General features: G+C 40.9%; 1 protein-coding gene across 2 annotated transcripts in view; it reads left to right on the top strand.

Moving 5' to 3' along the window:
• PIEZO2 (piezo type mechanosensitive ion channel component 2) overlaps window positions 1-18,066 on the top strand; it is a 456,415-nt gene that overhangs the window by 332,906 nt on the left and 105,443 nt on the right. For both annotated transcript variants that reach the window (XM_044243416.1, XM_044243417.1), the window contains exons 10-17: window positions 810-848; window positions 1,852-1,990; window positions 4,887-5,035; window positions 8,625-8,855; window positions 12,425-12,548; window positions 13,661-13,944; window positions 15,084-15,232; window positions 17,748-17,921. In XM_044243416.1, the coding sequence (XP_044099351.1) occupies window positions 810-848; window positions 1,852-1,990; window positions 4,887-5,035; window positions 8,625-8,855; window positions 12,425-12,548; window positions 13,661-13,944; window positions 15,084-15,232; window positions 17,748-17,921 (1,289 nt within the window). The remainder of the gene's footprint in view (window positions 1-809; window positions 849-1,851; window positions 1,991-4,886; window positions 5,036-8,624; window positions 8,856-12,424; window positions 12,549-13,660; window positions 13,945-15,083; window positions 15,233-17,747; window positions 17,922-18,066) is intronic.

The following is an 18,066-nucleotide window of genomic DNA, read 5'->3' as shown; positions in this document are numbered from 1 at the left end:
CAAAAGCATATTTTTCACTGTTTTTTTTAAAAGTATAGCTATTTGAATAAAACGATTTATGTGAACATGTTAAATTTTGAGGAAAATTTAATGGAACTAATAAATATTTTTCAAGGCCTCGGTTTTAATTTCTAGCATCGTAGATATTGACAGGCAGGACCCACATCATTAAAAACTCCTTGGGACTCTCAGTGATTTTTTGCGATTATAAATGAGTACTGATCCAAAAAAGCCGGAGAACCATTAGCCCAGAAAGTGCTTCTTATTTGAGGAAGGCCCAAACCACCTGGTGCTAATATAGTTTAAAAGCATAGTCATAAAAAAGTAAAAAATAAAAGGACAGTCATGTAATAATTAGTTTGTGGTAGATAATATGTAAATCTTAAAATATTCTCAGTGTGCATTACAAATCAATTTTTCCTGAGTACGAAACATCTATTTCTTGAAAAGTAAATGTTTTCAGAATTCTGCAGAGGTCTCAGGTGTTTGGGGGGGACTAATAGCAGAAGCTTATTCTAGTAAAACAAGACAGTTAAAAATATGATCAGTCTTTGTAATCACGTGGTTCGTGACTGGTTATTTGTTGTCACAATTAAAAGTCAACATCAGAAGCTGGAGAGTAGTTATAACACATAACGACATCCAGTTCAATTATTTGTCCCTTTGTACTTTGCATGGCAATTTTAACATACTAGCATCGAGCTAGTTGAAGGAATGGAATGTGTGTAGTAAAACTTTACAGATATATATAAACATTGCAATGCTTTTTGCTTACCTATTAACATTGCTGTTCTGCATTGCTTTTGCAGCTTTTATCCATGACCCAAGATGACTACAAACCATCTGATGTTAGTATATTCTTAGAATTATCTTTTATGCTCGTATAAGTGATGCAGAAGTGATATAAATGGGATTGGCTCCTTTGAGTATATTTTAATGATCTATAAAATTTCCCTAAGTTTCTGAATATTTTTCTTGTAGAAATTATATCTGGTTTATTGCCGTTATAACACTACCTCATATAATATGAGCTCGACTATAGTCATACAGAATGTATTTAAACTTTTTAAAAGCCAGTTGGAGGGTTCTTAAAACATTTTGCTCTGCAGATAGACTTATTACATAATTTGAATAGGAAGTCTGCATGTTCATGGACACACACACACACACACGCACACGCTTATACCTTAAAGCCAAAGAGACAGAGAAAAAACAAGAAATCACACTAAGCGTTTACAAAGTTCAACATGGGAATTCCAAGATGAGAATGAAATGTGTAATGAAATGTGTCAATATTTGGTAGACAGTATAACTCACTGAGGCAAATCACCAAAGGTGCCTCAGCAAAGACCTTCTGAGAGGGCTCTAGCTAACCCAAGACTGCATTAGTCCTCTGCAGAGCTGCACTGGGTTGTGGACAGGGTGGGGAGTGGCCAAGGCAGGGGTGCTTTGTCTGGGAACTAGGAAAAGTCTGGAATTCCAACAGCTGGAGGGAAGGCTGGGAGGAGAAACCCTAAGAGCAGAGGCTAGAGAGGGGATCAATCCAGACCAGGAAGCCTCAGCCAGCCTTTTCCAGGGTTTCCCCTTGGTACTAAGAACAGAGGGTACCTTGCCTGGGGTTTAGCAGAAGTACAAGAAGATCAGATTCCATTTTTACTGGGACCACTCTGGAAAATAGATGTGAACCGAGGAGTGTAGATGATTCATTTTGCTCAAGTGGGTAAATGACGACCTCGTTCAGCTGTCAATCAGTTCTCCACTGTAGGGTTCTGTCTAGCTAGCACAAGGCAAGGAGACAGTGAGCCCACATTGGAAACACAACTGTGCCTTTGCCCCGTGCTCCCCTGCCAGGGCCTGCTGGTGACTGTGAACGGCAATCCTGTAGACTACCATACCATCCACCCAAGTCTGCCCATAGAGAACGGCCCTGCCAAAGCCGAGCTGTACTCCACCCCCCAGTACCGGTGGCAGCCCTCCGAAGACTCCTCAGGTAAGAAGCCAGCCCTGCTGCTTTTGTCTCCTCTCATGCATGTGCCCGGCGTCTCTTTGCGTTTCATTGTTTCTTGTATCCATTCTATTTTTTTCTAACGGGTATTGTCTTCCATGGTCAGCATAATGAAGCTTCTTTCCTTTAGTTATGTATATCGCCCCACCATATTGCTAGGGCTAGTTTGTCCTTCTGTACAAAATAATGGTATAATTGAAAGCTTTGAAAAATAAAGGGGAAAAAATCGTCTTAAACTTGTCAACTCATTTATAGTGTTAAACCCATGTGTGTATATGTGTTTTGTTTTTTCTAGAATTTGATATTATAATCATGATCAGAAATTCTGCTGGTTAATGGGTGAATGTCTTCAGAAAGAGTTCTGTTTGTCTAGTAAAAAAAAGGGTGGGGAGAATGGGAGGGTGGAAACTTATACTAGACCTTTTCCCCCCGTCTCTCTCAGTTTATTATGTTGAAGGAAAACAGGCCATTCCTAGAGATGACAAATTGATGTCTGTGACTTGGGTCATGTTTTGTCTGGTTGGCCTATGCAGCATTTTCTGAAGGGAAAAAAAGAAAATAACCAACATTTTGAAAGTGCAGCTCTGACTAAGATATGGAAGTTTCTGGAATCCCTTGAACAATGTGAATATTTGGCAATGCTAGCCCCTCGTTCCTGCAAGGCAACAGTTGACTCAACCACTGTTGTCGCTGTCCTGCCAGAGACCATGCCTATCATCAATTCACAGAGAGAGAATTAACTAAGTTTCCTACTGAGGGAGAAAAATAAAAGCAGAGTACCTGCAGATGTTTTCTGTTTATATGGGATTAAACCTAGAGTTGTGACCCATGATCCTACCTTGAGTAAATGGCCAGCAACTGGGCAACTCTCCAGTCTGTATTATTGATACAGTCAGCTTAATGTATTTTTTTTTTTCATAATTCTTTGTCGGACTTATTCTACGATAGTGTTCTATGTAGTTATAGTACTCCCTGCAGTTGTCCTTGACCCAGTATCCACTGAGCAGTACAAAGGGTTAGTCACTCTGCAGCCTTCCTCAGTAAGGTCAGACCGAGTTCAGGTCCCTAAGCTAGCAGCCCGCCCATCCCCCCACCCCCAGGTGGCACCTGCCATCTTCATGGAGCACCAGACTCCATGGTTAATTACCCATTTCTGCTTTTTACGTACATGTGTTTCAGTTTGTAAGTTGGGCTTAAACCAAGGTTTTCACTTACTGAAAAGCTCAAGGAAATACTGTACTCTCTAAAGTGGGTTCTTCTATGCTTTGGCCTCTGAATTACAAAGGACAGGCCCAGGAACCAGCATTTACAACTTCTAAAGGTTGAGACACTCAGGTCACGGCCAGGTGTCTTTTCCTTACCCATGACTTAACATAAAGAGAAATGAGCAGAATCTGGCTACTGACAGGGCACGCACACATTCTCACGTCATAACCTGGACTTCCAAAGGTAAAACAAAAGCTGGAAAGTTGTTTTTTTTTTTTTTTAAATTTGAATCTATATATGCAGACAGTGTTACAACCAGAAAAGTAGCAGCAGGAACTGGAAAAATGTCTTAGACTCCATTTCTTTCTCACTGTCTCCCATCTGTGGACTTCCCCTTATTGCCTCCGGTCCCAACATTGGAGGGGTGGAAGGCAGTGGGCTTGTGCACGAGGAAATGCTGCCACATCATGCCACACTCACTTCTGGAGTGTGCTGTGTACGCTCACTGGGTTTTCGGTGGTTTATGTTTCCTCTTTGTGGTGTAGAGCAACTCCCTGATGCAACCCACTTACATGCGACCCATTTAATTTGAACAGGACAGAAAGGATGTTTCACATAAGTGTGTCACTCACTACTTCATGTTTGAAATCAAATTAGTTTTCCTGACCTGTAGAAGAGGATCTTGAGGAGAAACCCTGCTTTCACCACTGTGCCAGTTCTTTTCCATTGCTAGTCCTATTCTCCTCAGCCCTCCACACTTTCTCTTGCTTTTAATGTGATATTTCCATTCTTAGTATGACTTTCTGCCTCAGCGTGATGTAAAAGGAAACCGTGGGTTCTGAGCTCACGCTGGCAAAATGGTTGCTCTGTTGGTTGCCTGGTTGGTTTTCTGCACCTTCGCTATATCCATACTCCAGATACTCTTTGTATTAATTATCTATTACTGAATAGCAAATTATTCCAAAAACTAGTGGCTTAAAACATTTACTGTCACAGTTTCTGTGGGGCAGGGATCAGGTGTGACTAGGGTGAGCTTTTCTGGCTCGAGGTCTCCAATGAGGTTATAAATAAGCTGCTGACTCGGGCTGTGGTCTCATCTGAAGGCTCACCTGAGGAGAATCTGCTTTCACACACACCCACTTGGTTATTGACTGGCCTCAATCTCTTGCTGACTACTGGCCAGAGACTAGCAGTTCCTTGTCTCCCAGACCTCTCCTTATGGCAGTTTATAACACCGCAGCTGGCTTCTCAGAATGAGCAGGAAAATGAGAGAAAGTAGCCAAGGCAGAAGTTACGATCTTTTTAAACTTGATCTTGGAAGTTTTATCCCATCCCTCCTATTTGTGAATGACTCATCAGAGGTCCCACCCACACTCAAGGGGAGAGGAATACATAATCATGAGGTAGGATCATTAGGAACCATCTTACAGGCTACCCTCCATCATCTCTTAAGTTCAAGTTTTCTTTCTGGGATTTCTGAGTGCAGGATTCCATTACACTAACCAGGCAGCACTTACTGAATCTGTTTGAATCTAAAAGCTTTGTTTGTTGGAAATCATCTCTAAAATCTTAAATAAAAGTCTGTGTTAAAACCATATATGTGCTACACTCCTGGGGACATTTATCCAGAGTTTGCACATTAGCATCAAGTTATATAAATTATCTCTCTATCTAGAAAAGAAAGAGGAAGAAGAGGATGAGAAGGAAGAATTTGAGGAGGAAAGGAGCCATGAGGAGAAACGAAGTGTTAAAGTTCACGCCATGGTCTCTGTGTTCCAGTTTATTATGAAACAAAGTTACATCTGTGCCCTCATTGCCATGATGGTATGTATGAGAGGGGACAGTCGGAATGCTCCACAAATGCCCCCACAGCCCTCTCGTGGCTGGCACCAGATTCTAATTTCCCTAATGTCTTGGTGGGGGATGATTGGTCTATTTTTATATTTCTTGGGATCCTCATACTACAGATTTCAAAATCCTGTTCTGTTCTATTTAACTTCTTTTTAAATATTAGTATATTTCTCTCAAATTAGCCTGTCAAATGTGATTGTTCCTTTTTTGTCAGTTTAAAAGGATCTATTGCGGTCCCCCTCAGTGGCTCAGTTGGTTAAATGTCCAACTCTTGATTTCAGCTCAGGTCATGATCTCAAAGTTGTGAGATCAAGTCCCACATTGGGCTTTGCCCCAGGTGTGAAGCCTGCTTAAGATTCTCTCTCCCTCTACCCTCCCCCTGCTCTCTTCCTCCCTGTATGAAATAATAATTATTATTTTTTTAAAAATTAAAAGATATATTGGGTAGTTTCTGTGTGGTATTGAAGGTGTCCAAAGTTAACACAGACTACTTTTATTTTCTTAAGACAGTGAGAGTTACATTCACATCTTACCCTAAATTTGAGTGAGACTTAACTCCATCTTAGCTGCAGTAAATTTTTACCAGTATGAACGTCAAGCAACCAGAGTTCCCAAGAGCTTTTCTGATTGTGCGCACTCAGTTAATGTGTTTATACTCACTTCTTCCATCTTGGGCATCACAGCTTCAAAAAAATAGTCCTTTAGCCTAGAGATAGAAAATAAAAGACCAAAAAAAAAAAAAAAAAAAAAAAGAAAAGACCCTCTAATTTATAACCTTCTTAAAAGCAAGCTTGTATGAGAAATCGGATTTATTTTTGAGATACCTAACACTTAACTAACACAAAACTCTTCCCTATTGGGGCAGGTGGCTCAGTTGGTTGGGCATCTGCCTTCAGCTCAGGTCATGGTCCTAGGGTCCTGGGATTGAGTCCTACATTGGACTCCCTGATCAGCAGAGAGCCTGCTTCTCCTGCTCCCTCTACTGTTTCCCTCCATTGTGCTTTCTGGCTTTCTTTCTCTGTCAAATAAATTTAAAAAATCTTCCAAAAAATGACAAAAATATTCCATATTTAGTGGTCAATGGTGAGATCCCATGACAACTTTGATGATAAAAAATGAAAATATCCTATGCCTCTAAAGGGGAAATACCTAAACACAATTTCTCCAGTCACTCTCAAGATGTCTTCCAAATGTACCTGCATGTTTAGTCAATGTCAGCTTCTCGTAAGGACCACTGCTCATCTGAGAGAGGGATGGCAAAGAGAAAGCTCTTAGAAATTAAAGATGGCTCTTTTAGTGATTTCAAAGTCTGTTCTTTAAATAATATTAATTCTGTGCTCTTGGTACCTTTTGACATTTTTGATATATCAACCTCTAATATAAACTGATAAAATTCTAATTGTAAAATACCAATTATAAATGAAATATACAATTCTGACTCTGAACTCAATAGAGTATCTATACATTTTTCTTCTTTCTAAAAATAAGCCAGTTCAGTTTGATCTTTTTTTTTTTAAGATTTTATTTATTTATTTGACAGAGAGAGAGCACATGCACAAGCAGTGGGGAGGACAAGCCAGAGGGAGAGGGAGAAGCAGACTCCCCACCGAGCAGGAAGCCCAATGCCGGGGGTGGGGGGACCCTGATATCATAACTGGAGCTGGTGGCAGATACTTAACCGACTGAGCCACCCAGGCACCACTAGTTTGGTCTTTCTTTGTAAAAAAAAAAAAAAAAAATAGAGCTTAAAAACAAAACAAAACAAAAAAATTGGAATACACATTTTGCTACTTAGTAGAAAGAATCTATTGTAAAAACAACGTAGCAGAGCTGATCCTTCATTAAAGACATGCTCTTGTCTGGTGCCATTTTCATTGTTTTAACGGAGCCATAATATTAGTGTTTTTAAAAGTGCCTGCCTTCCACAGAAGCACCCTACTGCAACAGAATTTTAATCACAGACAGAAAGGACAGTCCTGGGGAGCCAAGTCTGTTAGAATGATACATGTATTTATTCAAAACTACAAAGTACAAATTTGCTACACTATCAGGCAATCTGGAAACTGAACATAATGCAGAAATGGCCGAACCACCACACTGAAAGGCATAGGTGACTTAGACACTATAAAGGAAAGAGGCTTAAAAAAAATTCCTCTTAACTTATTTTCCTTCCTCTATCACCCTCACCGTCCCAAGAGTAGTTTGTGGGGAGGAGGGGGACAATCTACTAGAATTATGATATCTCTGAAGATAAGATTATTATTCTCCTGGGTCACACACAAAAATGGCAGTCTTGTCTGCATTTTATATTGGGATAAATGCATTAAATACACTATTTAATGCAAATGTAAAAGCATTTAATGTTACTTAACTTCCAATAAACAACACTTCCAAGAAATCATATTTTCATGAAAATAATTCAGCCTTGCTAGTGGTTATCAATCACTAATCTAATTTTAATAAAAGCAATTTTAATATCCAGTTTGTGTTTATCATATGTTTCAACCAAAAATTTTAAATAATCCGCCGCTTAAAAAGCTAGCTGACCTTTAGGACAAGTTTGCAAGTTGCTGAGAAGAAATAACTGTTCCATGTTGACTTCCTTTATCTTAATACTTCTCTATTTTCCAGAAACAAAAGAGACTTGTAAAACATTTTGGGCTTTCTAACTAACTCCTGGTGATTTATGATATTCAGGAATACAACTGATTTCAATTAGGCTCAAATATATCTAGAAAATTCTTTTAAATGTCTTTTTACAAAGATTTATTATCAAAGATTATGGTAAGAAAGGATAGATTTCTGGAAGTTGTTAATAGTCTTGAGCCTGATTTAGGTATTGTTCCGGTAGCTGCCCTTTATGATACGTTTCTGATTCTTTGCAAATTTCATGTGAATGGAAGGAGATGTATCATTTGTCCAATGGGTCTGATGGCTCTTTAATCCTACCCCTTGCAGGACAGAAGCCAACGCTGACCTTCAAATGAACTTGGTTTTATTGTTTGGAGTGTGCAGAAGCCAAAGACACACCTTCCTTGTGTAAATTTTGTAATTTCTATGGTGCACATCTTCTCAGATAATCCCAGAGTGATCTCTGATGTCCGACTTGTGTGCTTACCCTAGTGATGCCCATGATTTCCATTTCAGAGCCCAGCTATGACCACATTGACCTGCCACTCTTAAATGACTTAAATCACTCTCAAGCTAATTTGGAAAAAAAGAAGGGATGAAGCACTTACAGTTGCTTTCAATACTGTAAAGTGCAGTGAAGATGAAGACCTTTCTACCCAAAGGGGAAAAAATTTAGAAGGAACACGCCGATGCCCTTGGCTCCTTTCCCTGCAGGAAGTTAAAAAACAATGTTCTTGGCGAGATCAGTCTTTCTCTTCAGTTTGTCCCTATGCCCCAGGTTGGGATGTCTCTCCGTGATTTCACCACTCCCTCCTCTCCCTGGATTGAATATTATTCACTTTTTCCTTTTAGACAACTTCTAAGTCAGCAGAGGGTGGGGAATTCACATACACTCACCATCGTTGTGTTGTCTCTTTCCTTCTCCCTCAAGGCTTGGAGCATCACCTATCACAGCTGGTTGACCTTTGTGTTGTTGATTTGGTCGTGCACCCTTTGGATGATTCGCAACAGAAGAAAATATGCCATGATCAGCTCTCCTTTCATGGTTGTCTACGGAAATCTATTGCTGATATTACAGTATATATGGAGTTTTGAACTTCCCGAAATTAAGAAGGTCCCAGGGTTTTTAGAAAAAAAAGAGCCAGGAGAACTTGCCTCCAAGGTAAATGAATAGGAAAACAAGAAAACAAAATGTTGAAACAAATCCACAATAATCATAAGAAGCATATCTGTGCACAGACTTACTCACATGGGTTCCAAATATTTGAGGCTTTACAAAAATGAATAGCTTAAAAATTCTAGGAAACAATTTATATTACTTAATGGTCTCTCTAATATTATACCACACTTTCAGATTTTATTTACAATAACAAGGCTCTCCACTGAGAGGAAAAATACTGTCTTCTTTATTTTAATGTCAATTATACTATAGTAGAATTTACAAGGGGAAATAAGAAAATACAGGATAAAATGTATCTAAGCATTAGAGGACTTTCTTTGATCTCCGTTTTTCAAAATAGGCTGAATGCTTGTTGTTACAGGTAATCGTTGATTATTAGTAACAACATTTTTTCTTTAATTATATTTTCAAAAATGCTGTTAGCAGCAAAAATTGAGTATGACACCTCTGGTTTTTCCTTCTGCAGATTATATGGTATGCGTTCATAGGTAGCAACAAGGTTCATGATCTCCCAGTACTCATTACTTTCATGGCTCGTTTTAATACCCTTGACTTCAGATTATGTGCCCCAGCCTTTCTGTTTTGTGGACAGTGTGGTTGACTCTAAACCACATGTGTCTGCTGTGTTGATGACATTGTGTTAAGACCTGTGAGAGCAGTCCTGTATCACTACTCCACAATCCTTAAACACCTTTCTCCTCCAGGGAGAGAATCATTCTCTGAAAAGGACATGAATTTATATTGCATGAAGCCCACCTTTTCTGAGAGCAAGCTCCTTTCTTCCAGGTTATCAAATACCCCATATCCAAGGCAACTAGGCATGAACAGGGAACTAGTAAACCAAGGATTGGTTCTCATAACAGACCTTTTGGTGAAGTTTATTGGGGTAGAGGAGAAACTCCCAGCAGGTAAATAGTGATAACAGAAATTAGCTCATAACCCTCTGTGTTCACAGAACATGGCAACCTCCTTCCTTTCTCTCTCAAACCCCCACTCCATGCTAACAGTCCCACAGAGTTTTTCACCGACAAGTCACATTAGTCTCACACTCTTACCCACTCCTTCTCTCCCTCCCTGACCTTTCCCCTAAACACACACCCAAAACTGAGAAGTTAGTCTTTTCTTTATAAGAGAAATTCAAAACCTCATCTTTTGACTACGCAAATCCATTCCAGCCCGGCTTGGAATATTGGTGAGACATCTGAAAATTATCCCAGCTAGCTGGTTGAACAACCTCCTATCTAATCTAAGATGAACAGCTCTTGGAGGTCTGGGAACACTATTGGAGAATTAGATGTATTACTTGTAAAACAAAAAACAAGACAAAATAGTGTTACTCTGAAGAAAGTAGGGTCTCCACTTATATTTTAATGTACCCAGGAGCTAAAAAAAAAAAAAATGCAAGTCTTTATCACAGATAACAACTCAACCTAAGATCATAAAATATCATGGTGACATTTGTCAAAGTACTTTATTAAACACACTCTTTGCAAAGTACTGAATGGGTCACTATGATGGAAAATGAGAGGAAAGAAAGAATATGTCCCGTGTTCCCAGAGGTCTGACCACTCTGGGAAAGTAAGACTCAGATCCTTGGTAACATCCTTCAGTTGCTAGTGAGTCTTCTCCACTCCATCAACTACACCAACCGCATTTTCCAAATCGGGCTTGTCGATCACATTTTCCAGGAAAGGGGTCTCATCTGCCACTGAGCATTCTCCTAAGCTCCTTAGACATGCACTAGAGAAACAGATTCCTTTCCCAAATTGCAGCCATAGTTCAATTTGTTGTGACTCCCAGAAGTTGAATGCCAGGTTTTCAGTAATGGAGGCACTCTGGATCTTGGCTTCCATTGGCCCTAAACATGTTGTCCCAGACTGACTGGGACTGGTTTATGCTGAAGGCAAAGAAGTGGGTAATTTATGGACCATCAAGTGGGCAGTTATTTCACTAAAACTGACACATTCATTTGTCTATTTCTTTTCATGTCTTTGGCAAGTATTTATTAAAATCGTACTATGAACCACAGTGAGATGCCACTTCACACTCAGCAGGATGCCTAGGATCAAAAAGGTAGATGAGGGGTACCTGAGTGGTTCAGTCGGTTAAGCATCTGCCTTCAGTTCAGGTCATGATCTCAGGTTCCTGGGATCGAGCCCAGCATAGGCTCCCTGTTCAGTGGTGAGTCTGCTTCTCCTCCTCCCCCTGCTCCCTTTCTCTCACTTACTCTCTCTCAAATGAAAAAATAAAATCTTAAAAAAAGGAAGAAAGCAGGCCTTAGTAAGTGTTAATGGGGATGTGGAGAAACTGGAACCCATGCTCAGGGGGCATGGAAAATGCTGCGGCCACTTTGGAAAACAGTCTCTCAGTTCCTCCAAAGGTTAAACGCAGAATTGCCATTAAGACCCAGCAATTCTGCTCCTAGATTTTATACCCAACAGAACTGAAAGCCTATGTCCACACAAAAACCTGGCCATGAATGCTCACAGCAGTGTTATTCATAATAACCTCAAAAAAATGTAACCACCAAAATGCCCATCAACTGAGAAATGAAATGCTGTCTGTACAATGGAATACTATCAAATAATAAAAAGAAGTGAGGTGCCACAACAGGAATAAGCCTTGAAAACATTATGCCAAACAAAAGAAGCCACCAACCAAAGAATGTTTAGTAAGTAATGCCACTTATAGAAGATGCCCGGATTAGGCAATCTGTACAGAAAGTAAAGTAGTGATTGGCCAGGACTGAGGTGGGCAGGAATAGGGTGACTGCTCTGGGGCTTCTTTTGGGGTGATGAGAATATTCTACAATTGACTGCAGTTTTGGTTGCACAACTTTGTGACTTTGTGAAAGACCACAGAGTCACACACTCGGGTAAATTGTATATGGCATGTAAATTGTATTGCAGTAAAGCTAGTACAAAACAAATACTATGTACTAGGTCCTCTATCTCCTGAAGAAGGAGCTCCCCCAAAGCATCAGCTTCCCCTCTGCCCCCAGCCCTCCACAAAACCTTAAAATACAAGTGTGGACACTTAAAACATTTCTTCCTTCAGCTTTGGGAGATGAATAGGATATTAGAGGGTTCTGTTTTCCGGGGTGAAGTGTTCTTTTTCCCCATCTGTGGAATTCTTCATCCCAAGGAACATCGCAAAGTCAACGAGTATTACGGAAGAAATATGTCTTCCTGTAGTAATTGTGCTCATGTCACAGTTGGGACAGGAAAGCAAGGACTTTCTCCCCTCCGGGGAGACCAGTTCCAAAGCTGACTTCCGGCCCAGATGGAAGTAGTTTGGGCTGTCGGGACACCTTCCCTGGGCCCCAGCTTGCTGCCAAATATCCTCCTGGCCCTCAACACGCTTGTCCGTGTCTTCAGCAAAGGGGATTTCAAAGCCAGTGACTTTCAGGTGAAATCCAGTGTCTGCCCCACTGTCTCCAACGGAGAGGCTTATTTATGGTGTTTCTGCTGAAATGTGGAGAAAATGTTGTATATGTTGAATTGTATTTACGTTTCAAATGGGTGGCTTAATTCTTAATTCTCTGCTTTCAGATACTTTTCACCATTACTTTTTGGCTCCTGCTGAGGCAACACCTCACTGAGCAAAAAGCTCTTCAAGAGAAGGAAGCTCTTCTATCTGAGATCAAAATCGGAAGTCAGGAAAAGGAAGAAAAAGGTAAATTAGTGGGACTAGAGAGTTTTGTGCCCAGCAAATGACAGAGAGAGGACACCCCACATACATCAGAAAGCCTCTGTGCTTCAGACCAGATAAAAGTTGAGCGTGACCTGGAGTGATGGAAAACCAGGGCCCCAGTGGGGACGATTTCGTGTGCATGCGGGAGCTCACAAAGAGCTTTTGGAAATGCATCTGCATTCCATCCTCACAAAATTGATTCACACTTAAGGGAAGAAGAAACAGGTTCAGAGAAGTTAAATGCTTTATCCAAGGTCACACTTTCAGAGCCCTGACACAATCAGAATTTGAAATTGATATCGTCCTTTTAATTTGTGTTATTGTCATGCGCGGGGGACTCCTTATTCATAGGGGATGAAGTCCAAGACCCCAGTGGATGCCTACCACCGCAGATAGTACTGAACCCTGAAGATACTATGTCGTTTCCTGAACATCCAAGACTATGATAAAGTTTAATTTATAAACTAAGCACCATAAGACATAAACAACTACTACTAAGAAGAATTATAATAATACTTGGTAATAAAAGTTACATGAATGTGGTCTCACTCTCTCTCAAAATATCTTCTTGTGGTGTACTCAGCCCTCTAGTGAGGCTGTGAGATGAGAAAATGCCCATGCGATGAGACGAGGTGAATGACACAGGCAGATGACATTAACATTAGGCTGTTATTGACCTGACCGTGTGTCAGGAGGAGGATCACCTGCTTCCAGACTGTGGTTGACCTCGGGTAACTGCAATGGTAGAAAGCAAAGCCATGAAATGGAGGGCAGGGGGAATCCCTGTTCTTAATTTTCTAGATCCTGTAGTACTCAAAGTCATTGGATACCAGAAATTAAGTTAGGTATAAAAAAGATGAGCATAAAATATTCCCGTGTTCATAGCTTTTAAACTGTATGAAATTCAAAAGTTGATTATGATTGGGTATAAACGCTGCCTGGTTTACTGCAACCGTCTAAAATCATTCAAATCACAGAGTAACACAGAAAACGTAGACTTCCATGCCCCCCACCCACTCATGCAACACATGGTCAAAGTGTGGCTCTGGGTGGGGAACCAACTAAGTGTAACTGCATGGTCTTCTATTTTGAAGATGACGAGCAAGATATACAAACAGAAGGAGAGCCTGAAGAGAAGGAGGAAGAGGAAGCCAAGGAAGAGAAGCAAGAGAGAAGAAAGGAAGAAGAAGAGGAAGTGGAAGAAGATGATGACCAGGACATCATGAAGGTCCTGGGCAATCTGGTGGTGGCCATGTTCATCAAGTACTGGATCTATGTCTGCGGAGGAATGTTCTTCTTCGTCAGCTTCGAGGGTAAAATTGTGATGTACAAAATCATCTACATGGTGCTGTTTCTGTTCTGTGTGGCCTTGTATCAGGTAGGTAAACCATCGTCTTCTGTCTTTTTTTAATCCCGGTAGCCAGCCCAGGAATACATGGGAGCTTCCTTTGTTGAGATTCTAAATGATGGTCATCCCAGGAATGTAGTATCTAAAGTGATCAGTGAAATTCAAAGGCAAATGAAGAAGGCCTGGAAGGGGAAATGACTGTCTTCCGTGTATATATTATTTTAAAATTTGGGGTTCTTAAAAAGTAAAAAACAAAAAACAAAAAACAAGCTTCATGAGTTTTTCAAAACTTCTTGATTAAAAAAAAAGAAAACCTGTGTAACTAAATTCATTTTTAATTTCACTTTTAATTCCACATTTAATGTCAATTTTCAATTTCAATTTCAATTTCAATTTCATTTTTTAATTTCACTGACTGTTCAACAGCCAGTGAAGAACAGCGGCTGGGTAATCCAAAATACGGGTTGAACCAGTTCACTTGTACTTCAGACTTTAGGATCAGGAACGTGTGTGTGTGTGCGCGTGTGTGTAATACATCAACTTCTTTAGTATTTTATCCATTAGAATTTATGGAAGATTCCACTAAAATATAAGAAGATCTCCACCAATTCAGTCTTAACTTACAGAAAAATTGTTGCTCAGTGATAGAAACAAGTGTAACAGGACACTGTTCTTGCAGGCAGCCAATAGAATAAATGAAATAACTACACTAATTCACCTGTAGAGACAAAAGTATCTCAACTGACACTGATGAAGTTTTAAAATACTGGAATCTCAAAATGGAGGCAGTTTTTTCTCCCAGCAATAACTACCACAATGCTGTCATTGAATGCCTCCCATAGAATAGCTTATAATTATGATGATTTCATCCTCTTTCCAACTTTCAAAGTAGGTACTTACAGAGGAGGAAACAGAAGCTCAGAAGGGTCGAGCGACTTAACCCAAGACCTCGTTAGCAACTCTTGTAGTCCTGAGGTTCCAATCTTGACCCAGCTGCCTCTATGAGGAACAGAGCCTCAAAAGCCAAAAATGAAATATATTTGATTTTCGAGTACTTGTCAACATCATCACTTGTCATACTTGAATAAATCAGGTGCTTTTGTAAGTTTGTGTTTTTTTTTTTAAATCAGTTCTTTTTTCTTGTGTGTTTTTCGATGTCTGATTCACAGGTGCACTATGAATGGTGGAGGCGAATCCTAAAGTATTTTTGGATGTCTGTGGTGATTTACACAATGCTGGTGCTTATCTTTATATACACATATCAGTTTGAGAACTTCCCAGGCCTGTGGCAAAATATGACTGGATTGAAAAAAGAAAAGTAAGCAGTTTGGTGTAAAATGGGCTGTGAAAGGGACAGATGGCGTGAAGATTTCCATGCATCTTGTTCAAACATAGTTGGGGGAGGTTCTAGTAAACTGTGATGTCATCACTGTCTGTAAGTTTTTTGAGAACAGGTCTTTCTGTGGTCTCCCTGCCAAGCCCTAGGCTTGACACGTAGAGTATGTACTTAACGACTATTAACCAAAAAGTGCATTTTCAGCCCCATTGTAATGAAATAACTTTTTTAAAAAATATTATTTATTTATTTATTTATTTATTTATTTGACAGAGAGAGATAGAGAGATCACAAGTAGGCAGAGAGGCAGGCAAAGAGAGAGGAAGGGAAGCAGGCTCCCTGCTGAGCAGAGAGCCCGATGCGGGGCTCAATCCCAGGACCCTGAGATCATGACCTGAGCTGAAGGCAGAGGCTCAACCCACTGTTTCCTGTGAAATACCTGCTTCATCCTTCATCACTCATGCCTTCTACTTCCCAAGTTGAAGTTCCGCTCAGCAGTTCAGTTGATTCCTAGGCTTATGATAAAAAGCAGCAGCCTCTCTTCGCTTATGGAGCTGGTGCGAAGATTCTGAGGTGTACTTGAGGCCATAGCAAAAGTGCTAGTGGACTAATGAGGAAATCATTATTCACGTGCGCATAATAGATCTGTGCATGTGCTGTGTCCTTTTATGATTTGCTGCTGTAAACTTCTGGAAGGAGCTACCAGAATGGGGCATGGAGCTGAATGAGTATACTGAGGTGGGAAAGAGAAAATTAAAAGGAAAGTCTCGCCATGTAGCTAGGCTGACCCATCTTTAACATTTATTTAACAAATATTTATCAAATGCCTCCCATGTGCCAGACACTGGCTCGGCCTGGGGACCCATCATGAAGCACGACAGACAGAGCCTAAGCACTGCAGAGTTTATGTTCTAGTGGAGGAGACCAAAAAACAAACAAACAAACAAAAACAAAAAAAACCCTACTTAATATGCAAATTAATTAATTAATTAATTGTGGCAAGTCTGTGCAGGAGACAAAAACAGGGCGAGGTAGTGAACAGTGAGGGACAAACTGTAAATGGAGTGGTCAGGGCAGGCTTCCCTGAGGAGGTGCCATTTAATCTTCCCCTGAAGGGCTTAAGAAAAGTGTGAGTTGGGTGTGAGATATGGAAAAGCATCCCAGCAGCAAACAGGAAGATCCTGAGACAAGACTGAGTTTGGCACAAGGGAGGAAGCCGAAGACGTTTCAGCTGCCGGGAGCAAGGGGGACAGTGGACAGAGCCGAGGTGAAAAACGCAGCCAGATACCGGGGATGGGCAAGGCTTGTTGGCATTGTAATCTTGGTGACATTTTTAAGTCTTTAAAGAACTCTTGACAGGCTGAAAAAATGTGCTGTCCGAGGGTGAGGGTAGAAACCACAGGGCGGGTTAGCCAGCAGCAGCACGGGTCCTGTGAGAAATGATGGTGGTTTTATCTAGAGCAGGTGATGCAGAGACAGATAACAGAAGGGGGCAGCTTCAAGAGATGTCTAGGAGGCTGAAGGAAATGTGGATGAATGTGCTATGAAGGCAAAGAAAGACAGACTTTCTGATTTCAGAATGTGGCACAGGGAAGACAGTTATACAGGGAGGACTCAAGTTGTGGGGGGGGGCAGTGGTGCAGGACAGCGTGACTGAGCAAAACGGGGAAATCAAGAACACTGTTTGGAAGACACTCAATATGAAATAACTATAGGGAAAAAAAAACAAAAAACAAAAGAACTTCTGTTAGATATTGGGCATGAGAGTCCACAGGAGAAACCTGAGCTGTAAATGCATATTTGAGTCACTGGTGCCAAGATGGTATATAGAAAAGATAGTGTCCAAGTGGGACTTGTGAGATAACATGGGGGGCGGGGGGGAATAAGCTAGAGAAGATACTCAGCACTGAAGTCTGGGGCTATGTCACATCTGGAGGTCCAATTTTAAAAAAATTTTAAAATGGAGGAAACAGTGACAGAAGAGAAAAACCAGGCCAGTGTGGCAGCACCAAGACCAGAATTGTTTCGAGAAGGACTAGAGGCGGAATTAAACAAAGACAGAGAAGCAGTCACTGAATTTAGCAATATTGAGGTTGCTTCTGACCTCTGGGAGAGCAGGTCAGTTGGATTGATGGAGACAAAAATCAAAGTCAACGTACAGGAGTGGGGGATGCAAGAAATGGTATAACAGGGCGGTGAAAGACGGTGATGTGATTTACAGCAAAACCAACGTGCCTAAGAAAAGCACTCTTGGGGGCCTGGGTAGCTCAGTTGGTTAAGCGACTGCCTTAGGCTCTGGTCATGATCCCAAAGTCTCAAGATTGAGTCCCGCATCAGACTCCCAGCTCCATGGAGAGTCCGCTTCTCCCTCTGACCTTCTCACTTCTCATGCTCTCTCTCTCAAGTAAATAAGTAAAATCTTAAAAAAAAAAAAAAAAAAAAAAGGAAAAACACTCGCTTTCTGCTTTGTTTTGTTTTGTTTTGTTTTGTTTTACAGGCTGGAGGATCTTGGCTTAAAACAGTTTACCGTGGCAGAGCTGTTCACTCGCATCTTCATCCCCACTTCCTTTCTTTTGGTGTGCATTTTACACCTTCACTACTTCCATGATCGGTTTCTGGAGCTCACAGACCTGAAGTCCATTCCCAGCAAGGAAGACAGCGCCATCTACAGGTGAGCGCTTGCAAGAAGCACGAGCCTCTTGCTCTGGCAAGGCAGCTTTGACTCCCCACTTCAGCGGGGAGGAGCCCCCTGCAGGAAACCAATAACTAACCTTAGAGTTTCACCCTTGAGCTCTCCGTGGGTGAGTGAAAATAAG

Source organism: Neovison vison, chromosome 3 (assembly GCF_020171115.1).
Source record: "Neovison vison isolate M4711 chromosome 3, ASM_NN_V1, whole genome shotgun sequence".
In the NCBI taxonomy this organism is placed as follows: Eukaryota; Metazoa; Chordata; class Mammalia; order Carnivora; family Mustelidae; genus Neogale; species Neogale vison.
This window is presented reverse-complemented; position numbering and strand designations above follow the sequence as displayed.